The 26534-nt window shown below is 50.0% G+C and overlaps 1 protein-coding gene across 1 annotated transcript; it reads left to right on the top strand.

Annotated features, from left to right (window-relative positions):
* GDAP1L1 (ganglioside induced differentiation associated protein 1 like 1) lies at nt 863-25465 on the top strand. Its single transcript, XM_005709767.3, has 7 exons — nt 863-1182; nt 8319-8511; nt 9688-9861; nt 14855-14952; nt 15686-15800; nt 23988-24661; nt 24759-25465. The coding sequence occupies exons 1-6, from the start codon at nt 1003-1005 to the stop codon at nt 24329-24331; spliced, it is 1104 nt and encodes a 367-aa protein (XP_005709824.3). The 5' UTR covers nt 863-1002; the 3' UTR covers nt 24332-24661; nt 24759-25465.

A 26534-nucleotide genomic window follows, 5' to 3' on the forward strand; every position in this document is an offset into this window, starting at 1 on the left:
ACTTAGTATGCACACACCCATGAATGTTTAGGGTAAATCGTGTGACAGCAAAGCCAATACAGGGCTCCTCTAGTTATGCTTCAGTCTTCTGGGGTGAAGATGTGACCTTGGACCAATGACTCGATGCTTCTGAGCCTCACCTCCCTTACCTGGGAAAAATGATTACTGTGCAGATGAAATGAGATGATGCATGTTACTTGGGTTGATAAATGCTTGTTCTGCTGTCCTTTATATTAATGTCACATAATGACCTTATAGCTAAAATCAGAGACTCTGGAGCTATTAAGCCTGGGTTTGGATCTCAGCTCCACCACTTACTAGCGAGGTGACCTTGCCCAAGGTCATCTAGACCCTCTGTGCCTCAGTCTCCCCCTCTGTTTATAAAATGAAGCTAATAGGATTATTGTGATGGTTAAATGAATGGATGGTTGAAAAGCCTCTAGGACAAGAGTCTGGACACACAGGGAGTGCTATGTAAGTGTTTGTTCAATAGATCATAATGTGTTCCCTTTAACCCCTAAAGGTCTTTCTGGAGAAAAGTTAGAAAATAACAGCTTCAAAAAGAAACCAGCTATTTCCAGACTCTAATTGATAAAAGGAATGGATTCCTTAATTCCAGCGGTCCCATCTGCCTTTTAGAAGATTGAGAGGCAGAATGTGCTTGCAATGGTGGAATCTTCGGCAGGTGACTGGCCAGACTGGAGCTGCTCGGGTGCGTGGTCCACTTTCCTGCGGCGCCTCGCGCCCTTCCACCGAGCTTGACCGAGGACTGACGGCTTTTCCGACACGGGCCAGGGGCGGGCCAAGGGGAGGAGGAGGGAGTGAGCTCCTGGGATCCCCTCGCCCCTCCCCCGCGAGCCCGGTGAGTAATGACATTCACGGGGAAGGGAGGGAGCGAGCGAGCGAAGAAGAGGGGCAGGCTCGGCGAGGCCATGTGATGCTGGGCGAGAGAGCCGCCGCCGCCGAAGCCTCCTGCTTTCCTCCCTCGGATTTCGGGCTGTCATGGCGACCCCCAACAACCTGACCCCCACCAACTGCAGCTGGTGGCCCATCTCGGCGCTGGAGAGCGATGCGGCGAAGCCGGCGGAGGCCCCCGACGCACCCGAAGCGGCCAGCCACGCCCATTGGCCCAAGGAGAGCCTGGTTCTGTACCACTGGACTCAGTCCTTCAGCTCACAGAAGGTAGCCTGGAGGGAGCCAGGGACCCCGACGCGCCCCGCGGCTGGGAGACTTGGGGGAGGGCACCCGGGAGGGTTTAAGAATCTGAAGATCTGCTCAGAGACTGGAGGGTAGAATCTGGGGTTGGGGGGCCCGGAGGACGGGGGACGCTGGGCTGCTCTCCGGGGAGGTGACTGGCCCTATCTTGGGCCCCAGGAGCACCGACCCTCATCCCAGGCACAGCCGTTCTGCCTCTTTCCCTCCCAGAAAGACCCGATCTGTTGGAGGGCTGAGAAGAGAGACAAAGGCAAGGGGAAGGGAATGGGCACTGCTGTGAAGGCGGCCTGTTGGAGGGGGCGGCTGCTGCGGGGAGGGGGAGGAGCGCTTTCCTGGGGTCCAGCCTCCAGCCCCAGTCCCATAGCAGGCCTGCCCTCTGCGCTTCTATCCCGATACCACAGGCCTTCGGGTCAAAGCTCCCCTGCCTCTCTGTCCGGCCGGGGGACTTCTTCTGATTGGGGTTTGAAGGGTCTGACCCTAGCCCTACCCTTACACCCCCTAATTTTGAGCTGAGAAGCAACGAGTTAACCCATCTCCCCAAACCTCAGCTCGGCCCATAAGAGGTGTTTCCTGCTCTTAAAGGCACAGACAACCCCACGGCCCTTTCTCAGACTCAGGGGAGCTGGAAGGTGGTTGGGAATCCAGCCCGGTGTTAAGTTATCGGGGTTCCCGCTTTCTGGGGGTGAGGTCCGAACCCCACGCCTGTAAGACCCGGGCACCTGTAGGGGCGCAATCTCCAACCCCGGGCTGTCCTATCTATGAGGCACAAATTCAGCACCATGGCCAGGTCCCAGCAGCCGGGTCCTGGTGGAGCCTACGGGTCACCCATTGCCTGACCCTTCCATTTCTCCCTGGAAGATCCTTCTGTTCCACTCACGTATTTTCCAGATGGAGAAATAGATGCCTTAAAGAGAAATGGCCTTGGAACCAGTCTTTGGTTTGATTTTGGGGTTCGGGCACAGTTTTCATCATCTGGAAAATGGGATAATAATAACAATTATAGCTATTTCCTCTAATTGCAACCCCTTCTCAGGCTTGCTGAGAGGGTTGTTGAAAAGGTGTTATAGCTCATAGTTTTACACTTGTTCAGTTGCTAAGTCGTGTTCTACACTGGCACTAGTCTCACGTGAGCATACATTACTGTTTCAAACACAGAACATTGGGTCCCACCTCAAAGATTTTGATTCAGTAGATCTGGAGTGGGGCCAGAGATGCTGCCTCCTAACAGACTACCAGGTGATGCTGATGAAGCTGGTCCACTGACTCTCCTTTGAGTAGTTCCCAGTTTAAAGTACAAACTCTGAGGCCAGAGAGTCCCCAGCAGGAGATCCATCTTCCCCAATAATTCACCATGGAGTTTTTGGCAGGTCATTTCGTCTCCCCTAAAGCCTCAGTTTTATAATCTGTAAAATGGAGCTAATGGCAGTACCTTCTATAGAGGGCTATTTGTGATGGTGAAATGAGATAATGCACAAAAAGTGCCGATAGCAATGCCTGGCATGAGATCAGGGCTCTGTTGATAATGATATCACTAAATGATATCCTTGGATGGAGTTAACCAAGGTCATGCGGGGACTCGTCCATAAATTCTATACATGCGTGCTGAACACCTACTGCACGCCAGGCTCAACAAAGTTGCTGGGGATTTGGGAATGAGTCAGACCCACTTCCAGATGCCAGGATCTCCTCCTCCCCCAGAACCTCAGGAGCCAAGTCCCAGTGTCCAGGACTGGGCAGGGGGTTGGGGGTGGCACCTCCCATCACCATTTCCCGAGGAAGCCTCCTGAGTATTTCTTATTCAGGATGAACTCAGCTCAGGGCTAAGTTGCCCCCGAAGTCAAGGATGGGACCACCCACTGCAATCCCATTTGTGACCAAGCCTCTGACAAAGGCATTCTCCTGCCTCTCCTGCCAGGGCCTTCTCCTTGCCCAGGTGCTCATGGTGGGTTCTAGAGGCAGTGCAGCCTGACAGAAAGCTTTTGGGCTGTGCAGTCAGATGGTCCTGGCTTCCGGTTTCATCTTGAGTGCTCACTGGCTGTGTGACCTTGGACAAGTCACTTCACCTCTCTGTGCCTCTATATCCTCCTCTGGAAAGGGGGACATTTGCATCTGGCTCTACAGGATTTCTGGGGGATTCAGAGGACATGGACACGTGTTAAGTGTCAGGCACACAGCAGGAGCTTAGCATTGCCTTCTTTCCCATCAGTCCTAAAGGGCCTTGCCTGTATGCACAGCAATTCCCAGAGGGCCCTCCCAGACATGGCAGAAGGCAAGTAAATGGGCTCTACCTGCCACTCTGGCCTTGCTTTCCAAGCTCCTGGGCACTGGCGCCCCAGTCCTGTCCATGCTGCCCTTGGCCATGTTCCAGCTCCACCCCCACTCCCAGGAGTTCCACAGGCGAGGACTGCACAACCCACCACTCCTCTGCTCAGAAGTCTGCAGCGGCTCCCAAGTCCCTCTGGGAAAAAGCCAGAGTTGTCATAATGGCCTCAGGCCCTCCTACAGGATCTAACCTTGCCTGGTTGTGGAATCCTCATCAATCGGGGGAAGCCTATGAACTTTTCTCAGAATAGTGTTTTTAACTGAGTAACATCAATACATAGGAGCATTGGATTAGAAGGAAAACCAGTCCTACCAAAGTACAGCTACTGGCATATTTTCCAAAAAAATTTAATTACATAATAATATGTGTTTCTGTATGAGCCCATTGTATCACACGATCGAGTGGCAGGACTGATGACTACTGTAACACTGAAGTCGTGACAGTTATAACTGCGGCAACTGTGAAGTGATGACAGTATCTGATTCCTAGTGGTGACAATATTGCAGGCGCTGCTGACTCTACCATGCTTTGTCGCCTACACTCATAATTGAAGAGAATGCTAAGTGTCAGCCTGAGATGACTGAAAATAAACCTGTAATTTTCCCATCCTAGTTCAAGGACTCCCTGATTTTATTCACAGACCCCTGGGTCTAGGAATCTCCATTAAAAATCCCTGTGCACGACTCTTCCTGATCCCCTCTCCTCTGTCTCCCATGCACCCTGCTGCAGTCACTCTGGCCATCTCATCATTTCTGAAAAATGTCAGACATCTCCACCTCAGGGCCTTTGCACGGGCTGTCCCCTCTGCCTGGAACTCTCTTCTTCAGATCACTGCTTGAACTACCGCTTCACTTTGTTCTTTGCTTAAATGTCACCTTCTCAGAGAGGCCTGCCCTGATGGATCACGCTATTAGTTTTGTTTTGTTTTTTTTGGCTGCCCTGGATCTTCGTTACAGTGCATGGGCCCCTCTAGTTGCGGGGCACTGACTCTACTGCAGGCAGGCGCAGTGGTTTCAACACAGGCACTCGAGTTGTGGCATGTGCGCTTAGTTGCCCCACGGCCTGTGGGATCTCAGCTCCCCATCCAGGGATCGAACCTGCATCCCCTGCACTAGTAGGCAGATTGTTAACCACCGGGAAGTCCCTGGATCACCCTATTTAAAATGCCCTGGACCCCCAATTTCCCTTACCTTGCTCTACTTTTTTTCTTTTTTTCCCAATGAACTCACTATCTTTTGACACACTATCTCATTTTAACTGCTCATCTTCTGTCTGTACCCATTAGAATGTCAGCTCCGCATGGGCAGTTACCTTTGTTTTGTTCACTGCTGAGTTTTGAGCACTTAGAACAAGACCTGGCACAGAGTAAGCATTCAGTAAATAAGTGCTGAAAAAGGGCTCATTTGTAAGCTTCAAGATGTTATATTAAAAGGCATTTGATTCTGTAAGCCTAAAACTGCTCTAAGAAATAAATTATTAATTTTTTCAAAAAACTATTTGAGACAAATAAACTAAGGTTCAGAGACCCCAAGTGTCTTTCACAAAGCCACACAGCAACTAAGTGGCTGGACAGAGACACCAACCCAGCCCATCACCATTTGTTCAAGGGCCTGGGTGAGGGGGGACAGTGCCTAACCGTGACAGTGAAGCACCAGCGGGTGAATTCCAGGCACCCACAGGGAAGACAGTTTGCCCAGATATGGCTGATGCCTGAGTGGTGACCACCTGAGTCTGACCCGGCCTCCAAGAGGTGGAGATGGCAGATGGCCTTGATGGCCGCATGCCCTTCCCCCGGGCCTGGCTTCCTCCCACACTCTCCTCCCCCGCAGAACGGCACATGGCTGTGGCCTGCAGCGCAGCTAAAGGAGAAAGTCTCCTTGGCTGCTTGCCAGTGTGACCCCGAAGCAGCTCCAAGCAGGACTGTTGTTCCTCTAAAGAGAGTCCCCTCCCCAGGCAGGAGTCCCACCACCAGGCATCCTTACTGAAGTTCAAGAGCAAGGCCCTGGGAGCAGACGCCCTGCCAGGATTCACCATTAAATGTCTGGACCTGCCAAGGGCAAAGGCCTGATTTAGTTTCTGTTTCCATACATCCAGAGATCCCAGCCTGACCCAGAGGCTGGATGGCCCGGCGGAGCCCACCAGGATGGGCTGGAGGGGAATGGTTGGTTGGGTTCCAGCAGAACTCCAGCCTCGACTGCCCTGCAGCTCCTACAGGGCATGGGTACCACCCATGAGCTCCAAGATACACATATAAATGCTTTCCTTCATGCCCACTCACACTTATACACACACAGGCACACACACTCATATTCACACTTATGTACACGTGCTCACACAAGACTGGATGCTCACACTGATTTGTATCCATACCCACCCACACTCGTGCACACACATGCGCAGACACTTGCTCACTTACACAGCTGCCACTCAGACACATGCAGACACACTCACACAACTAGACCTAACAAATGCCACCCTGGCACTACCTCTGTCACAGTCCCCCACCCCCACCCCTGCACCATCTTAGAACCAGCAGTTCCCACCCTCTGCCGAGGAGGGCAGAGCCAGCTCTGTCTCCCGCAGGATCTGAAGGTAGCATCAGCTCAAAGCAGGGCCATGGGACACTCTGAGAACACGGAGTTCAGGCTTTCACTTTACTAACAGTTAAAAGGAGGTTCAGAAAGGGGCAGCAGTAGTTCCAAGGTCACACAGCATTGCCGTGGCTGAGCCAGGCTGAGGACCTGCGTCCCTGCCTCCCCATCCCGCCCACAGGGCCTACTTTTGGCTACTGTAGCAAATGAATCTGGGTGAGGGCTGGGGGTTTCAAGGGCTGATTACCCCTTCTTCCCCACAGTCCAGCACACAGAAGGGGTTGTTCATGTTAGCTCTGAGGGTGGGGCATCAAGTACGCTAAGACATCAGCCAGGAATGCAGGGTAGGGCAGTGTGTGTGTGTGTCTGTGTGTGTGATAACAGTGATGTTGGAACCCATGTATTAACCTCTCACACTGGGACTTTATCCATGTCATTCCACCTCAACCTTTTGCCAGCCTTGAAGGAGTAGAACACATTCCTCATTTCACAGAAGCTAGGGATCAGAGAGGTCAAGTGACTTGCCCAAAGTCACACAGCAAATAAGCAGCAGAGTCAGCCTTCAAGTTCAGGTCTGTCTGCCTAGTCTAATTCAAGGAGCCAAGGCACACATTACCCCTACAGTATGCCAGGCACTGTTCCACGGGGACTAATCTATCTAAACCTCGCAACAACCCTCTGAGGAATTTACTCGTGAGACTTCCATTGAACAGATGAGGAAACTGAGGCACACAGATGGAGAGCTACTTGGAAAGCCAAGAAAGAAAGAAAGAAAGAAAGTGAAGTCGCTCAGTCATGTCCGACTCTTTGTGACCCCATGGGTTCCAGCTTACCAGGCTCCTCCATCCATGGAACTTTCCAGGCAAGAATACTGGAGTGGGTTGCCATTTCCTTCTCCAGCAATTAAGTGCTAGAGCTGGGACTTTAACTGGCACCGTCTAGCACGCAGCTCAACATTTTGAGTATAACACCATGTTGGCTCTTCTGGGAGCTTACCTCTTGGCATCTGGGAGGAAGACTGGGGACACCCAGGCTCAGGAGTTACCACCTAGGTATGGAGGGGGGTCATCGGCCTGTGCTTCTCTTGGGATGCCTTCTCTTTCTCCTGGGCTGGAGACAGAAGTAGGGAGAGCTTGCAGGCATCGACCCCCCATCCTTTTGCTGGGGGACCTTGGACAAGCCCAGATTTCTCTCTGAGTCTCAGTCCACAGGGAGAGGACAGTTGGACTAGGTGGTCATTAACCATCTCCCAGCTCAGAACTGTTGGGCTGGATCAGGAGCAAGCTAGCTTCAAAACTCTCCACTAGCATCTACCAGCTCCAGTGTTTGTCTGGGACCCTCTGGACCTTAGGGAAGGAGCCAGAAAGGGCAGGTCCAAGACTTTCTGGAAGGAGCCCCCGGGGCAGAGAACACTAGTCTGGGAGTCAGCAACCTTCTAGTTTTAGGTCGACCGCCAAAGTGGCTGTGTGGCTTTGAGTAAGTTAGTTGCCCTCTCTGGGCTTTCATTTTCTCATCAAGAAAAACAGGGAGATGGTCCCCTCTCTGCCACCCTATGGAAGGCTGTTGTGGGCATCCAACGACCAGATAGGAAGGTGTTTGGGGACAATAAAGGGCTAGGCTGATGTCAGCAAATTCTTTTCACTTCACTTTAGATTTCTCAAATCATTTGAGCAATTTTGCTGTTGGTTGTGATGATAATGAGAAATTTTGCAAATTTCCTGGTCAGATTCACACTTGGAGGCCAGGCTGAGAGTCCAATCCTGATCATGAGAATCATGAATTAAGTGCTTTCTATGTACCAGACACTGTGTTGGTGCTATTATTACTACTTCAATTCTGCAACAACAACAAAGAAATCTGAAGCCCAGAAAGTGTAAGGAATTTGACCAAACACACAGCAGAGCCAGAAATCCTATCCCAGCTAAGCCCAACTGTGACTCCCAGCTCCCTAACCATCAGCAATGCCCCTGGTCCCCAGGGCAGAGTTGTCTTCCTCCCTCCACCAGGCACCAGGCCCCCAGGAGGTACGCCACCCCGTCCTGTGCCCCAGGGGCCCAGGAATGGGTTCCAGCAACATGTCCCCTCCGGTGCGTGACCTCTGAACCCTCTTCCTGCACGCCCTGCCCCACTTGGGCAGAGGATCCCCATGTGTCTGCTGGCCCTCCCCGCTCTGACCCTGGCGCCTGCAGGTGCGGCTGGTGATCGCCGAGAAGGGCCTGGCGTGTGAGGAGCGGGATGTGAGCCTGCCGCAGAGCGAGCACAAGGAGCCCTGGTTCATGCGGCTCAACCTGGGCGAGGAGGTGCCCGTTATCATCCACCGCGACAACATCATCAGCGACTACGACCAGATCATCGACTACGTGGAGCGCACATTCACTGGAGGTACGACGGCCACGCAGGCCCAGACAGTGCCCCGAAAGCTTGGAAAACCTGGGAACCCACTCCCCCAACCCCCGACCCAGGCCTGGTCTCCCCGACAAGGAACCATGGGATACAGGCCTGGCTCAGATACCCTCTCCAGGATCCTCAGATCTCCGAGGACCCCCACTTGGAGTGCTGGGGCTGTAGCCTCCTCCCAGGAACTCAGGAGTCACAGACTGGGCTACAGACCCTCCCGAGACCCCCAGGCCTGAGCAGGGCCCAGACCCCCTTCTAAGTCCCCACAGACAGGACCCAGATCACCCAGGGAGGCCAGGGTTCAGCGAGGACCCTGAAAGCATAGTCAGAACCAACAGACTCTCCGGGAAGCCAGAGACCATCTCAGATACCCAAGAACTTTCCAGAGGTGAGCAGGCCCCAGCACCTCAGAGCCCCCAAGTCCTTCTCCACCCCATCCCTGTTCCTTCCTTCCCTCTGGCCCTGCTCAAGTTCAGCAGTTCAGTCCCCATGGCGGAGATGGGCCCAGATGCGCAATGTTTAAAAAAATATATGAATTAGTTGCCAACATTTAAAAATCAAGGATGTTTCAGTTTCAAACATCCAGGATTCCAACTTCTCCTCAAGTCTGGCAACACTAGGCCTAGACTTCCACCTGAAAACAGGCCTGGGCAGGTGAGGAGCTGCCTCTTGAAGGACAGTCTGGCAGGGCTCCCTGGAGGAGAGGTAGGCGGGCAGGACCACTGGCGTCCCGTTAGCCTGGTAAGGACTTTATCCCAAGAGTCAAGGAAACGGGGTGGGCCCAAGAAAGTGTTAGTCGCTCAAACATGTCCGACTCTGTGTGACCCCATGGACTGTACCCCGCCAGACTCCTCTGTCCATGGGACTCTCCAGGCAAGAATACTGGGGTGGGTTGCCATGCCCTCCTCCAGGGGATCTTCCCAATCCAGGGATTGAACCAGCATCTCTTATATCTCCTGCATCCCCAGGCAGGTTCTTTACCACTAGCATCACCTGGGAAGTCAAGGAAAGGGAGTGGGCCCCAGACTGCTGGATAATTCGTGGTTCCAGAATGCTGAGGTTGGGGGCTGTGGTGCCAGAGGCTGGCCTCTGAATCAGGGGGGCGGGAGGCCCAAGACTGGGCCCTCCATCCCCTCCCCAGCCCCGCGCTGTGCCCCGCAGAGCATGTGGTGGCGCTGATGCCAGAGGCGGGCAGCCCGCAGCACGCGCGCGTGCTGCAGTACCGCGAGCTGCTGGACGCGCTGCCCATGGACGCCTACACGCACGGCTGCATTCTGCACCCCGAACTCACCACCGACTCCATGATCCCCAAGTACGCCACGGCCGAGATCCGCAGTGAGTGCCGGGCGCGGGGGTGGGGCTGCAGGACCCTCCGGTAACCTTGGCTCAGCCCCCCTTCTCCCTCTAAAGCCATCCTCACCCCTCCTCCTCTTCCTATTTCTGTGTCTCTTACTCACTTTCTTCCTTTCATTTCTCCTCTTTTTACTCCTTCTCTCCTCTTCCCCGTGGATATCTCTCTCCATCCCTGTGTCTGTTTGTTCATTTCTCACTCTGGGTCTGTCTGTTTCTCTCTCTCTCTCCGGCTTTCCATCTCACTCACCCTGTTTTGAACTGAATGTCTCTCTCCATCTCTGACAGTTCCCCTTTCTTGTCCCCCTCTCCTGCCCCCTTCCTCTTGTCCTGCTATCCCATACAGAGGCTATTCGGCTATCTGTCACCCCAGAGGCTTGTCTGTCCATGGGAGCGTGGACACTTCTCCAAAGGTGTCCCAGCCCTCCAAAGGTGTCTGGGGTTGGCAGCCCAGGGCATTGAGTGATTCCGGCTGGCATCACCAAGGATGACTGCCCAGATACTGCAAGGCCCCCAGCGGAGTCTCTGATTTCTGATTAGTCTATCACCCGTGTACTGTCATAACTGCCAGCTTGAATATGCCCACAGCCTATGTTATCCTTTCATTTTTTTTTTCAGTACTCAGTAAATAAGGGTTGGATGAAATCAGATCATCCATCAACAACTGTTTACAGACTTTAGTCCAGGGTCTATGCAGACACCATGGGGTCCTATACACAGAGGAAGTGTGATGAGTCTAAGTAGATAATAGATGCTTGGTAAATGGTCGCTTCCTCTCTCTCAAGGGAACAAGGCTCATGTCTGAAGGTGAGGCAGATTGTGGAACTTGATTTCATCCTTTTAGAGTGCCCCTGAACAAGACTCAGGATTTGTCTGTATTGTCCTGTCCCCAGTGAATCAACAACATATTTGAGGTCTTCTATGAGCCAGGCCTTGATAGGGGGCTGGGGACAGAAGGGGACTGTCACAGCATCTACCCTCCCAGGGTCGTAGTTTCCTGGAAGCAGAAAGACAAATGACTAGGTAGTTATAATGTGAGACTAAGTAAATTTGAACAGCCTCTCAGGAGAGCAGTCTGGCACTCTGTATCGAATATTAAAAGGCCCACACCTTTGGAGATTGTCCTGCAATGACAGTTGGATGTGTGAGCCAAAGCAGTATGTACAAAGATATACATTGCAGCACTGGAGCTAACAGCAAGAAGCTGGAGATAACCTAGTTGTCCATGATCTGGGGAAATGAATGCGTGAATGTGTATGCGTGCTCAATCATGTCTGACTCTTTGTGACCCTATGGACTGTAGCCCCCTCAGCTCTTCTGTTCATGGGGTTTTCCAGGCAAGAATACTGGTCTAGGTTGCCATTTCCTTCTCCAGGGGATCTTCCCAACCCAGGGATCGAACCGGAGTCTCCTGTGTCTCCTGCATTGGCAAGCAGATTATTTACCCGCTGAGTCATCGGGGAAATAACCTTGTTGTCCATGATTTGGGGAATAGGTAGATAAATTCTATTTCTTACAAACAATGGACCATTGTGCAGCTGTTAAAAAAATAATAGGCATATGGAATGCTCTTTAAGACGTATTAGTAAAGAGGAAGAAAGCGAAGCATCCAATGCTATCATTTATATATGTAAAAGGGGGTCCAACTGATACACAAGTGCTTGCAAACACAAAGTGTATTTCTGGAAGGATGCATGAGAAGACTAAAGGAGCAGGACTAAGGGCCTGCAGATTGAGAGAAGAGAGATTTACTTTTCTCGGTACATTCTTTAATATTGTTTGAATTCTCAAGCAAGGATGCATGTATAGTCTGTTCAGGACTAATTGATTTAAATTTTTCTAATCTAGTACCAATCAGGGTTATGATAAGGGGAACACAAGAGGCTGGGGCTAAAGAAGATGCCCATCCCAGCCTCTGGGGTCATAGAGGGCTTCTGGAAGGCAGCAATATTCAAGGATGACCAGGAACTAGAAAGGGAAATAGAAGAGAGAATCCTTTTAGGTTCAGGGATAGGAGAGGGCGTGATGTGAAACCGAAGGACACTTAATGGGGTTGATGTATATAGGCCAGTTGGGGTAGGTGTGGTCCTGGTGTGAATCTAGGGATAGGACCTGCAGAACTGGAATTTTATCTGGTGAGCAGCAGAGAAACAGTGGTAGAAAGTGACAGGATCAGATTCACATTTTATAAAAATCATTCAACAGAAAGAAGAGTGGGTGGGACAGTTAAAGTGTCCTGGCTGTCATCTAGGTGAGCAATGATGCTGGTCTGGACTAGGTGGAAGGAGTTCCTAAGTGCTTCTGAAAGATAGACGTGCTCCCCCATCCTGTCCTGAGTTATTTGAAGGCACCTAGAAGGCACTGGGGTGCAGAGAGGATCTCAAGACTCCAGCCCAGCTGAGGGAGAGAGGAAGGACCTCACAGGATACAGAAGTCATTCTGCAGTGACCCCTCCCCTATCCCAATTAGTCAAGTGTCTTTCCTTGGCCTGGTCTGCCCTCCTGGGGTCTAAAGAAAGCCACATGGGCAGCCTTGGGTGACTGGCAAGAGGAGAAGATATTGTCCTTGAACTTCAAACTCATAAAACATCAATGAGACTTAATATAGCCCCATAGCTGAAAGATCTGGGAAGTGTGCTTGCTGATATCAAGCCAAGAGATAGGATGGTGGACAGTGAAACCTCAGAAGCAGAAGCTGAACAATTGCAGTCACTCATTTATTTTCTCATTCTGTTCCATGCATTCATTCAGAAACTCCTGTTCTGTGCCAGGCCTGTACTGGTTTTTGAGGGAACAGAGATGAATCAGATATATTCACTGTTCTCCAGATACTCGGGTTCTGGTGGGGGACATGGACCTCCAGAGATAAGTACACTGGCATCAAAATCTCCATGTACAAGCAGTACATGTTGTGCATTGCACAAGTCGGGGGGGGCACTTTTCACATAGACCACAATGTGAATAGATTTGTGTAATGGCAGCTGATTAATGTGGTTGCATTCTCTGAAAATCTGTACAGCATACACTGGAGGACAAAGAGACCTAGAGGGTCAGGAAGGGCTTCATAGAAGAGGTGATCTTGAGCTGAATCTGGAAGGGGAGTTTCAGGAATACAGGAGAGGGCCCTTCCAGGAAGAAGAAGCAGTCAGAGCAAAGGCCTAGAGGTTTGGAATGATCTGGACATTCAGGGAGTACTCAGAATTTGGAGGGGCTGAAATGTTACCATATGGGGACAGAGGCAATTGGGGGAACTCAGTGGAAGAAGATGGAGTTGGTAAGGGAAGAGGAGGTGATCCTGCTGCATCTTTTAAGGCAAGTTGAAGAGCTTGAACATTTTCTGAGGGCAGTGAGGAGCAACAGATGGCTTTTCAGCTGGGAGTGGCATAGTCAGGTGTGTGTTTGAGGAGAGTTTCTCTGGCAGAACCAGGGAGAAGGGCTTGGAGGGGAGAGAGTGCCGGTGACTGGGGGTAGGTCACAGTATCCAGGCAAGAGATCAGTGGAGCAAGGGAGGTCTAAATTAAAGGCAAGTCAGAAAAATGAAAGGGAGAAGTTAAACGTGAGAAAGATTAAATAGGAAAATCAATGGAAACTGTGACAGATTTGGTTTGGGGAGGAAGGAGAAGGCAGAGTTGAGGACAACCCCCAGTAATCTGGGCTTCCCAGGTGGCACTACTGATAAAGAACCCACCTGCCAATGCAGGAGACCTAAGAGACGCAGGTTCGATCCCTGGATCAGGAAGATCTGCTGAGAAGGGGGGCATGGCCAGCCTCTCTAGTATTCTTGCCTGAGAACCCCATAGACAGAGGAGCCTGGCAGGCTATGGTCCATTGGGTTGCAAGGAGTCAGACACGACTGAAGTGACTTAGCACACATGCACGCCCAGGCATCTGGCTTGGCTTAGTGTGGGGCAAGCGTGCTGCAGTTTGGGGAGTAGGCAAACAAGGAGCAGGTGGAGCAGAGAAGGTGATGGGGTTGGTTGGGTGAGGATGAGTTTGAGGAGCCCAAGAGATGTCCAAATGGAGTTGGGGCTCAGGGGAGAAGGCAGGTCAAGTTTACACACCACCTGACCCACTGTGTCCCAGAATTCTGGAGAAATTCTACCCCACACATGGAATCTGTTCCACAGGATCTTATCCCACTTAATCTTTCCACCTCCTTTTGTAAAACTCATGGCTCACAGTTAGACTTTTTAAGGTAGATTACAGGACAGTTCCTCTCTCCCATGAAGAATAATTCTACGGTGCTGCCTTGAGTTCCATCACTGCCCCATGTTCCACCACTGGCTTTCTTGGCATCTTTAAAAAGCCAGTTTTCCCGGAAAACACGGTCAGTATGTCCCTATATCTTCAGGGAAGTTCCCTCACCAGAAGTGGACACCCAGCTCTCTTATGATTTTTCGTTTGTTTAACTGAACAAGTTTTTCCTTGTGGGTTACAGTGAGTGAGCACCAGACTGAGAATCAGACAGATCCAGCTTCAAAATCTCTGCTTGTTGTTTACTAGTTGTGTTACGTTATTTAGCCCCCCCCGAACTTGTTTCTTCACTACAGAAAGGGGTGGGGAAAATGTAAACTGAAATAAGAGCTTGTCCAGGTTTAGGGTGATATTCATTTCTGGCCAAACTCCTACTCATCCCTCAGAGTCTCCTCCTCCTTGAGCTTTCTTGATACCTTGTGCCCTAGGCAGGTGGCCCTCTGGGTCCCACAGTATCCATTCATTATTCATTAGAGGTTGGCCATGCTATGTCATAAATATCTCTTAAGGGTCTGTCTCTCCCACTAGCCTGAGCCTAAGGCAGGATGGCATCTCATCCATCCCTATATCCTGGCCTGAAGTGACATAGTGTCTGCTGGTTATGCCTGTTGATATTGTTACTTTCCAGGCTAGTGTTTGAGTGGGACCTATTCCAAGGTATGGGGGAAGGGAAAGGAAAAGCACCAGGTATCAAATGAATATGACCTTTCCTATTCTTTCCCCAGGACATTTAGCCAACGCCACCACGGACCTCATGAGATTGGACCATGAAGAGGAGCCCCAGCTCTCTGAGCCCTACCTTTCTAAACAGAAGAAGCTCATGGTGAGTGCCCCTAGGTCTGCTCATTCCCCTCTCCCACCGTCTTTTCCATGGAAGAGAAGAACTGGGAGAAGCTGGTTCTAAGTAGGAATCATTTGATGACCTGAAATAGGAAAACCACTGGCTTGCTTTGCCAATCCTGTCTCCTCTGTCATTTACTGGCTCTTTGACCTTGAGCAAGTCACTGTGCACCTGGAACCTCCCTTTCCTCATGTCTTCAGTTGTATCTCTAAGGGCAGAGCTTTGTACTGAGGTTCCTGGGTAAATGTAGTATTGAGAGAGTGCTTTAAGGAGAACCCAGTAAGGATGGCGTAGGAATGAAGAAGGATCCAAGTTCACCTGATCTGGACCTTAAAGGGTACCACAAAGTCACCTTGAACAAAGGGATAAACTTTTATACCCTTATATTAGCCATTGGCCCAAGTATTTCTCAAATATTTCCAGGAAACTCCTTTTTGACCAAAAGCAGTTCTCTGGAGAAGGGGCAGCTTTGAGCCATTATCAACCAGCTTTTACACCCATCAAAGGGATCTGGTCAGGACAGCTAAACTCACCAGGCTGCTGTGAGCAGCAGATGAGGATGCTTTGTAATGTTGGGGTACCCAATACACTTGAGGGATTATTTGGAGACTGGGTTTGCAGAAGGGGGTTTGGACCAAGATTCTTCCATCCCTGGTCATCTTTGCCCTATTGAAGCCAACTCAGCTCCTCTAGCTCCTGCCTGTCTGGTCCGCAGGCCAAGATCCTGGAACACGATGACGTGAGCTACCTGAAGAAGATCCTGGGGGAGCTGGCCATGGTGCTGGACCAGATCGAGGCTGAGCTGGAGAAGAGGAAGCTTGAGAATGAGGGTGGGTGCCAGTTCTGGGGTAGGTGAGTGCTGGAGCTCATCCAGCCCAGCCTGTCTATGTCTCAGCATCTTTTCCCCAAAGATCTCAGGAGGACTGTCCAGGTGGTTAGGATCATGGGCCACGGAGTCAGAAAACCTAGGTTTAAGTCCTAGGTTGGCCACTTGCTAGTTGAATGGCCCTGGGCCAGGTACTTCACCTCCCTGAACCTCAGTTCCCTGTCTATAAAATGGGGATAATAATAAGACCTACTTCAGAGAGATGCTGAGACATTGCATAAAATTATACATGTAGAATGCTTAAATCAGCGTGTCACACACAGTAGGTATTTAATAAAGGTTAAGCGATTCATGGGGTCGCAAAGAGTCGGACATGACTGAGCGACTGAACTGAACTGAATGATGATGATGGTGGTAGTGATGGCAGTGACCATTATCCCTTATACCACCCACCTTTCCCCCACTGAAGGATGTGTTATGGCTCCTTCATGCTGTAGCCATACATCTAGGCTCACCCAGACTGTCTGATCTTGACTCTTTCTATTCTCAAGTGCGACTCTCCTTGGGACCCTAAGCATGCCAGCCTCATTTCCACCTCCACATCTTTGCACCTGCCACTCTTCCAGGCTGGGGTACCCTCTCCATACCACTCTGCTCCTTGTCTTCATTTACCCACCATCTTTGCCATCACCTTCTTCATACTTCATTCTGGACTTTCCCATTTTGCTCTATTTTAGGTGGCCTGTTAGTCCGGTCTCCTCAACAATGCATTTTGTGGAAGCCATGCAACTTGCATTGCTACACTTACAGCTTCACACACACACATAGATGTCTGTGTATTTGGAGAGGTTGCGGAGCACAGTATTCTAAAAGACAGGTGTAGAGTCAGACAGATTCGAATTAGGGTTCCAGCTTTGCTGCCTATACTGTGTGACTTGGACAGGTTTCTGTTGGAGCCTCAGTTTCCTCATCTGTGAAACAGGATGTGTGTACACGTGCACAGTCATTTCAGTCGTATCTGACTCTTTGCAACCCCGTGGACTGCAGCCCGCCAGGCTCCTCTGTCCATGGGATTCTCCAGGCAAGAACACTGGAGCGGGTTGCCATGTCCTCCTCCAGGCAATCGTCCCAGGGATTGAACCACATCCCCTGTGGCTCCTGCACTGCAGGTGGATTCTTTACCTCTGAGCCACCAGGGAAGCCCAAAATAGGATGGTAATAGTACAGTTTAAAACCTTAACTCCATCCTGTTGAACTCTTTAAAAGTGAAAAGCACTCAGCACAGTGTTTAGAAGAAACTAGCTTATTATATGTGATAGCTAAAGACATGTGCATTCTTCAGGTGAGAAAACTGAGGCTCAGTGAGGCAAAGTGACTTGCTCAAGGTCACACAGCTCTTAAATGGCATAGTTAGGACAAGAACAGCTTCCCTTTTGGTGGGTCCACTGTTCGCCCAGCATTTCACAGCTGAGGCTCCAAGTGCAAGGCACACACAGGTACCTAAGGTCCTAAGTAGGGACGTGGTCATGCATGCTGAAACCACTTGTCATAAATCCTTTCTACAAAAAAAGTGCTGTATGGCTAAATGAGTAAAAAGAATATATGTTGAGTTGGCCAAAAAGTTCATTTGGGTTTGTCTGCATGATATTATGGAAAAACCTGAATGAACTTTTTTGACCAACTTGATACCTCAAGAAGGAATTTTGTCATTTCTCTCTGAGAGGGTGCTGAAGAAGCGCTATTACGGAAGAGTGTTCAGGGGCCAGTGGACTTAGCTGGACTACATGTTGCCCATCATCTGGAAGGCTAAGCAGGACTAAGTGGAATGATGGTCACAGGGATTCTGAGAGCAGCAAGAGAGCAAAGACCCAGTGTGCAAACACATGTTAAGCATCTTCTTGTGTCACATTGACTAAAGCCCCGTTGGCTAAAGCAAGTGACACAGCAGAGCTAGGGTTTAACAGGTGGAGGGTTGGATTCTGCCTCTTGGTGGAAGAATCAGTAAAGCCTTGTGAAGGGCTGTGCCTGCCAGAATAGGAGGAATTTGTGGCTGTTTCTGCAGTCCCCTTGGGGTGAGGTGTTCTGATTTTACTTTTAGTGGGTTTCAAGGGAGACAGAAGCGCAGATGAGATGGTGGTGGCTAGGACTGAGGTGGTGGCCATGGAGATAGAAGGCATGAAAGACTCCAGAGGTATTTTGGAGATTAAAATAGGCAGGAACTTGCTGAAAGGTTGAGGGTGTTGGGGGAAGGGTGGAGAGTAAGAGGGGAGAAAGGAATCCAAGAGGACTTCTGAGGTCTTGATCTGAGTTACTGATGATACCATTTCCTGATATGGGCAAGGGGGACCCAAGAGTTCAGTTTGGAACACAGTGAGTTTGAGATGCTTTTGCAGCACCCAAGAGGGCATGTCACGTAAGCTATTAGACATTCCAGTCTGACTTTCAAAGGAGAGGTCAGAATTTGGAGATGGAAATTTGCGAGTCTTCAGCATATCCTTTGGTTTTTTGGTTTTGTTATTTATCTATTTATTTTGGCCATGCGGCTTGTAGGATCGTGGTTCCCTGACCAGCAATTGAACCCATGCCCTTGGCAGCGAAAGCATGGAGTTCTCACCACTGAACCGCTAGGGAATTCCCATATATGTTGTGATTCAAGTTATAGAATTGGATAATGTCATGTAGAGAACAGTGGAGAGAGAAAGACGCATCAAGACCTGCTTATTAGTTATTTATTGCTTATGCCAAACTGTTCCCAAACTCAGCAGCTTAAACAAAAAGCTTTTGTCATAGCACACATTTTTCTGTGAATCAGGAATTTTGGAGCAGCTTGGTTGAGTGGTTCTAATTTGGGGTTGCATGATGCAGGCTGCAGTCCAGCTGTTGGCTGGGGCTGCAACACTTGGAGCTGAAGGATCGGAGATGGCTCATTCATGGGGGTCTTGTCTAGAGGTCTCAGTTGTCAGCGGCTGATGCCAGGAGACCTCGGTTCCTACGTGGGCATCTTATTAGGGCTGCTTGAGTTTCTTCACAACATAGCAGCTGGTTTTCCCCTTAGTGAGTGACCCCAGAGAGATAGAAGCAGCAGAAGCCACATTATCTTTTATGATCTACCCTTGAAAGTCATTCTGTCACTTCTGCCACATTCTGTTCATTCAAAGCCAGTCATTAAATACAGCCCATATTCAAGGGGAAGAAAATTAGGCTCCACAAAAGAGATAAGTATCAAGTAATCTTGGACATATTTTTTCTTTTTCTTTTTAAATTGAAGTCTAGTTGATCCGCAACATTATATTAGTTTCAGGCAACGTTGTTTTAGTTTCAGGCAATTTACCTTCTGAGCCACCAGGGAAGTCAGTTTCAGGTATACAGCATAGAAACTCAGTTTTTTTACAGATTATACTCCATCAAAAGTCTTTACAGGGTAATGGCCATAATTGCCTGTGCTATACAGTATATCTTTTTTGCTTATCTATGCAATACATAGTAATTTGCATCTCTTAATCCCATACCCCTAATTTGCCCCTCCCCCTTCCTTCTCCCCTTTGGTAACCACTAGGGTTTTTAAAATTAATTAATTAGCTGTTTTTGGCTGCTCTGGGTCTTCACTGCTGCAAGTGGGCTTTCACTAGTTGCTGTGCACAGGCTTCTCACTGCGGTGGCTTCTCTTGTGGCAGCTCGAGGGCTCTAGGGCCTGTGGGTTCAGTAGCTGTGGTGCACGGGCTTAATTGCTCCAGGGCATGTGGGATATTCCGGGATTAGGGACTGAACCCGTGTCCCCTGCACTGTCAGGCAGATTCTTAACCGCTGGACAACCAGGAAAGTCCAACCACTAGTTTATTTTCTCTCTTCTTTATGGAAAGACATTCTATTTTATTACTTATTCGGCTGCACTGGGTCTTAGTTGCACCATGCGGGATCTCCGATCTTCGTTACCACATGCGAGATCTTTAGTTGCTGCATTTGAACACTTAGCTGTGGCACACGGAATCTAGTTCCCTGACCAAGGATCGAACCTGGGGCCCTCTGCATTGAGGATGCAGAGACTTAGCCACTGGAACACCAGGGAAGTCCCAGGAATGGACATTCTTAAGTAGTGACGCACATGTACCTGCTTCCAAACATCTGTCTGCAGGCAAACACCAGATGCACGTGGGTGTACACTTCACTCACACATGTGGTAATCCAGCCCACTTCATGGACACAGGCACCCACGTGTGCAGCTGTCTACATGCCTATACACAACCAGCTGCACGGATCTGAGCAGACATTCACATGGCTAAACATACACACCACGTAGGTTGCAGACACGTGGGTCCACACACAGACCCAGATCAGAATGCACCCACTGAAAGGGGATTGTGTGTCTGCAGAAATACATACAGATGTGCGTATTTGCACATAGAAAGAAGCAGCTTAATGCAGTGGTTATAAGCACAGGCTCTGGAACCAGATGGCCTGGGTTCAAATCCACACTCTGCTCTGCCACTTACTAGCTATATGGCTTCTACTAAGTTACTTAACCTCTCTGGGCTTCAAATTCCCTCGCCTGTGAAACAGGGATAATAATAGCACCTATTTGATTGGATTGATGTGTGGATTAAGGAAATGAAACCACACTCTCCTGGTTCACCTCATACCTCACAGACTGTGCCTCCTCGTGCACCATCACTAGTTTCTTTCATTGCCCAGTATCTAAACCTTGGCGTGTCCCACAGCTTAGTCCTTGGTCCTGTTCTCAAACCTGTCCACACTCATCCAGTGCGTACCCCAGCACTTCCATCCCTTGGTCCTGCCTCCTCTCACTGTCCGTCACCCTGATCATGATCTTGCCCCTCTTCTTACACAGCAGTAATTCCCTGATCCATCATTATTGGCAGCCCTTTGTCTGCACCTTCAGCTCCCTTATCCCTCTCCTACTTCATCACATCTTGCAAAACCTCAGTTCAGTTCAGTTCAGTCACTCAGTTGTGTCCGATTCTTTGTGATACCATGGACTGCAGCACGCTAGGCCTCCCGGTCCATCACCAACTCCCGGAGCTTGCTCAAACTCATGTCCATCAAGCCGGTGATGCCATCCAAACATCTCATCCTCTCTTGCCCCTTCTCCTCCTGCCTTTAATTTTTCTCAGCATCAGGGTCTTTTCCAAAGAGTCAGTTCTTCGCATCAGGTGGCCAAAGTATTGGAGTTCAGCTTCAGTATCAGTCCTTCCAATGAATATTCAGGACTGATTTCGTTTAGGATGTACTGGTTGGACCTCCTTGCTGTCCAAGGGACTCTTAAGAGTCTTCTCCAACACCACAGTTCAAAAGCAGCATTTCTTCGGCACTCAAGTTTCTATTTTATAGCCCAGCTCTCACATCCATACATGACTACTGGGAAAACCATAACTTTGACTAGATGGAACTTTGTTGGCAAAGTAATGTCTCTGCTTTTTAATATGATGTCTAGGTTGACCCCATGGACTATACAGTCCATGGAATTCTCCAGGCCAGAATACTGGAGTGGGTAGCTTTTTCCTTCTCCAGCAGACCTTCCCAACCCCGGAATCAAACTGCTTTCAATACCTCAGACCACTCTCCACCTATTCAGCCTATACCCAGGAGCCTAAACATGGCTGGAGAAATGTACAAGGATGGTGGCTGATCTTTCTTTCCTTTTTATGATCATTTATTTGGCTGTGCCAAGTCTTGGTTACAGTACATGTAATCTTCGGCGCCACATGTGGTATCTTTAGTTGCAGCATTCGAACTCTTAGTTACAGCACGTGAGATCTAGTTGCTTGATCAGGAATTCAACCGGGGCCCCCTTCATTGGGAATGCAGAGTCTTAGCCACTGGACCACCAGGGAAGTCCCCGGCAGGTCTCATTTGAACTCATGACCACTGGCCTTAGATGGCCATCCTGCTGCCCCAGGCCTCCCACTGCCTCCTCTTCAGATGGCGATTTACTACCTCTCCTTTCTCCTGAACCCTCCAGCTGCTTCTCCCACATCCTCACTCTCAACTCACCCTCATAGCTACCCTCCCACCAGTCCTAGTGCCTGTATGTACACTGTATTTTATCGATTCTAAGATGCATCTTTGTTAAATCACGTCAACATCCCTGAAATTGGAAGGTTCTCAGTAGTTTAACTGGCATCGCTTGTTCTCTCTCGGGTGGATGTCTTACATTTGAAACTTAGAATTAGAAGCTTCGATGTCTTCAAAGACAGTGCTGTACTCCCTCTTGTTACCAAGGATGAACTGTTCTTGAACTAGTTAAGCTCAGTCCCTTCCCTGTGTACTGGATGCCACCCACGCTCATCCACTCAAGGACAAGCACAGCAGTAATTCTCTCCACTTTCTCCTGTAGCATCTCTTCCCCTCTTGGCTCAATCATTCCCATCCAACGTTTTTTTTTTTTTTTCTTCCAACTTATGAAAACACTCTTGACCCATCTCATAGTGTTGGTGTATCCTTCCTATTACAGCAGAACTCTTTAGAAGGGTGACTTTTGCTCAGCATCTCCATTTCCCTTCCTCCCTTTCTCTCTTGGACTCCCTCCAGCCAGGCTTTCATTGTCAGCATCTACTCTGGCTGTTCTTGTCAAGGTCAGCAGCTGCCAAATGCAATCTCCGGGTCTCAGCCTCCCCTTCTGCGACCTTCCGGCAGCGTCTGACCTCAGCTGAGCCCTCTCTCCCTGGCACACTTTCTTATCTTGGCTTCTAGGGCACCGCCCTTTCCTGGGTCATCTCCCACCCCATAGGCTGCTCCTTCTCATGCTGCTTCGCTGGTTGCTTCGTATTGCCCAAGATCTCAATTATGATGCCCCCAAAGCTCCATCCTTGGTCCTGTTCTCAGCTCTGTCTCCACTCCTGCCCTTGATGATGCCACGCACCTGTGCCTCTAACTGCAGACACCATCTCTCCTCAGAAGTCTCATGAGCATCTGGAAGGTTCCATAGTCAAGAACAAGCTTTTGATCAGAGCCTTCATTACATTTTAGCTCCTCTTCCCATGAAACCACGAACCTCTTGAGGGAGGACATTGTGTCTTATCACATCTTCATGACCAGCACACATGCTCTGTTGTGTCTGACTCTTTGCGACCCATGGAACATACCACCAGATACACATTTTAAATGTTTTAAATTATTAATTAATTAATTGACTGCACTGGGTCTTCATTGCTGTGAATAGGCTTTATCTCGCTGCAGTAAGTAGGGGCTACTCTCTAATTTCAGTGTGCAGGCTTCTCGTGGTGGCTTCTCTTGTTGCAAAGCATAGGTAAGTAGGTGCTCAAGCTTCAGTAGTTGTGGCACACAGGCTTAGCTGCCCCGCGGCATGTGGAATCATCCCAGACTAGGGATCAAACGCATGTCCCCTGCGTTGTCAGGTGACTTCTTTACCACTGAGCCACCAGGGAAGCCCAAAGCTTCAACTTTTACTCTGACCATGACAGGGAGTCATTACAGGGCTTTGATCAGAGAGAAGGACATGATCTGACTTAAGGTTTAACAGGATTCCCCCGACTACTGTGCTGAGAATAGACTCTAGGGAGTCAAAGGCAAAAGATAATGATTGTTAGGACCAGGGTGGTAACAGTGGAGGTAACATCCAACTTTGGATGTTTTTTGAAAGTGAAGTGGATGGGAACTGCTGCCAAAGTGTATGTGGGTGTGAAACAGAGAAGAATTCAATATGGCATGAGGCTTTGGGCCTGAATAACTGAATGGACGGAGGTGCTGTTACTGATGTGTGGATGAGTGTGGTGGATTTGGGGTGAGGATCAGGAATTCAGCTTTGGACTTGTCCAGTTTGAAACACCCAGTGAACAGACAAGTAGAAGCTGGAAAATAAGCAGTGTGATATGTGAGTCCAGAGTTTAAATAATCTTCCTGACTTAGGGATCAAACCTGGGCCTCTTACATCTCCTCCATCGGCAGGTGGATTCTTTTACCCCTGTGCCACCTGGAAAGCCCCTAAATACATATATTTGCATTTATCAAGTCAGCTGATCTAAAAGAAAAGAGTAATATACGAAGTATATGCATGTGGCCAAAATCATGAAAGAAGTACAGGAGTGGGTGACCTTGGGGAAACACTATGGCCGGCAGACAGAAGCCAGAGGTGTAAGTGACGAGAGAGAAGGGAGTTATGCGAGGACGGAAGCTGAGCCCGCCCCACCGCCATCTTGACTCTCTTCCACTCCAGGGCAGAAATGCGAGCTGTGGCTCTGCGGCTGTGCCTTCACCCTTGCGGATGTCCTCCTGGGAGCCACCCTGCACCGCCTCAAATTCCTGGGACTGTCCAAGAAATACTGGGAAGACGGCAGCCGGCCCAACCTGCAGTCCTTCTTCGAGAGGGTCCAGAAACGCTTTGCCTTCCGGAAGGTTCTGGGTGACATCCACACCACTCTGCTGTCGGCGGTCATCCCCAACGCGTTCCGGCTGGTCAAGCGGAAGCCGCCATCTTTCTTTGGGGCGTCCTTTCTCATGGGCTCCCTGGGAGGGATGGGCTACTTTGCCTACTGGTACCTCAAGAAAAAATACATCTAAAGCCAGGCCCCGGGCTTGGTGTCTGACTGCCGGTGTCTCTGTGCTGTGTGACTCCCCACGAGCTCTCGGTAACACACCGTCTCGTCTCACGAACACTTGGACAGCCCCCTCCCACCCCTTGTTTGGAGTAATTCTAGAGTCAGTGTGAAAACATTCCATAGGTTAGGAGTAGACGTTGCCAATGCCGTGAGTTGAGGCCACGGCTCTACTAAAGGAGAAAAAGAATGAGTGGGAAAGAGAGAAAGGAAAAACAAAAACACGAATGCCTTTTTTTGTTTGTTTTGATTCAAGGTCTCAAGATGGAACTGTGGGGACTAGTTGGGATCTGAGGTGAGTCCCAGGCCATTTCATTCACCAGGGCCCAAATTCTGGGAGGTGCTGGGGGCTCAGAGGGCCTGACCCTCGCCTCCTCTTCCCTCTTGCCCAGGGAAACTCTTCCACAGGACAAAGCCAACATCAAGACTCGACTCTTCTAAGCGATACTTCCGGGTGGGGCTGGAGACCCGGAAACCCGCATGGAAGACCCCTGAAGATCGGCTCAGGGGCTTCATTCTTCTCCTGGACCTGAACTGAGTCAGCACTGGCTGAAGCCAAGGCAGTGACATCCAACCAGAGGCTGTGTCTGGGACCGATGCCACAAGCACACCCTGCCATTCCCCTCTTGATTTGAGTAGAGCGCTTGGTCTGGCGCCTTACCGGAAGTTCCTGAAGGCAGCGTCCATCCCATCCTCCTCTTTCCACCTGGAGTTGAGTTTTCCCGCCATGTGAGGTAGACCTTCGGTAAAAGCCATGTTGACCATCTCTCGGAAGTTCAGCCCTGGCCAGAGTGTTGGGTTTGAAGATGGATGGTCCTTGGGTCCCTTCTCCTGCCTCTGCCAAAGCCATCTCTGTTGATGCCTGCCTTCCCCGTCACTCTCGGGGCTTCCTCCGAGCCCCACCATGTCTCGCGGCGGGTTGGGGGTGGGGGTGGGGGTGGGGGTGGGGGTGGGGGGGAGGCGGTGTCTCTGTATCCACACTGCCAGGCCCCGGGGCATCTCACTTCCCTGTGCCTTTTGCATGTTGGGAAAGGGTCTGGTGTCACTGCCGCTCATGCTTAGAAACCACTGAAAGCCCCCAATAAAGCATCCAGGAGGAGCCGCCACTTTTCGTTTCTAAACCTGAGCTGTCCATCTAGCTCTCGTTCCCAGAAGTCAGGGCTAGAGAGGTAGAGACACAACATTCAGACTCTGTGAACCTGACTCTCCCGACTCTGTCATCAGTTTTGACCATTTCACTTCTATAAAGAAAGAGGAAATGACTGATGCCTTTGGGGAATCCCAAGGCTTGAGCTGGAGAGACCAGGTTTTATCTGATATGAAAGGATAGAGAGGATATTAGAGCACCTGTCCAGTATTTTAAGGCCCCGTCGTGCAAGAGGGCCAAGTGACTTCCGATCTTGGTTCAAGGCTAAGAATTTAATTGCTGGGTCTCACCCAGCTGCAAAGGAGGCTGGGAAATGTAGTCCCTGGTTGGCCAGCCTATTGCTCAGGAAGGAGAGAACAGATTATAAGGAGAAACTAAATGAGAAGAGGCACAGACAGACTTCTAGAGAGAACTGTAGACTCAAAGCTTCTGTGAGCTCCCACCTCCCTGTTCTACATATGCAGAAACTGAAGCCTTGGATAGGCACATGCCTGGTTTGGTCAGGATCCCACTATGAGTGAGCTAGAGAGCCAAGTGAGAGCTGCGGTGTGGACAAGAGTCAACATGCAAACGATTACCCAGAATCCATCCATTGCTGAACCTTCTGTGAGGTCCCTTGGAGGGACGCAGAGATGAAGAGGAGGTGGGGCTATCAGAGTTCAGTCTAGTCATGAAGACAGACAGCACCACCAGCACCAGAGCTGTGGTAATGGGTGCCCCCAGTGTTTACACTGTTGAGAAAGTCTCTCCAGCATTCACAGAAAGATGCTGTTGGGCAGGACAGTAAGCGCTGCTGAAGGTTGTGTTGTGTCATCTTCAGCTCATTGGCTGCTCATTGCCAAAGTCACAGAATCTACTGCCCAGGTCATAACAGCATATTTCCGAAGACCTATTTGGTTCTTCCCTTGCAACCTGGGCCCACATTGCCTAAAACGCTTAGTTTTCTCATCTCTCAATGGAGCTGATAACAGTAGCTGCCATCCTTTGAGTCCTAACCAGGAACTAGGAAATTCACAGAAGT

This window comes from Capra hircus, chromosome 13, assembly GCF_001704415.2.
Source record: "Capra hircus breed San Clemente chromosome 13, ASM170441v1, whole genome shotgun sequence".
NCBI classification, from domain to species: domain Eukaryota; kingdom Metazoa; phylum Chordata; class Mammalia; order Artiodactyla; family Bovidae; genus Capra; species Capra hircus.

Excerpts from the sequence above, each read along its gene's own strand:
- GDAP1L1 (XM_005709767.3), top strand. The coding sequence starts at position 1,003 with ATGGCGACCCCCAACAACCTGACCCCCACCAACTGCAGCTGGTGGCCC. Across the intron at positions 1,183-8,318 it reads AGTCCTTCAGCTCACAGAAG|GTGCGGCTGGTGATCGCCGA; the intron begins GTAGCCTGGAGG and ends TGGCGCCTGCAG. Across the intron at positions 14,953-15,685 it reads CTAAACAGAAGAAGCTCATG|GCCAAGATCCTGGAACACGA; the intron begins GTGAGTGCCCCT and ends TCTGGTCCGCAG.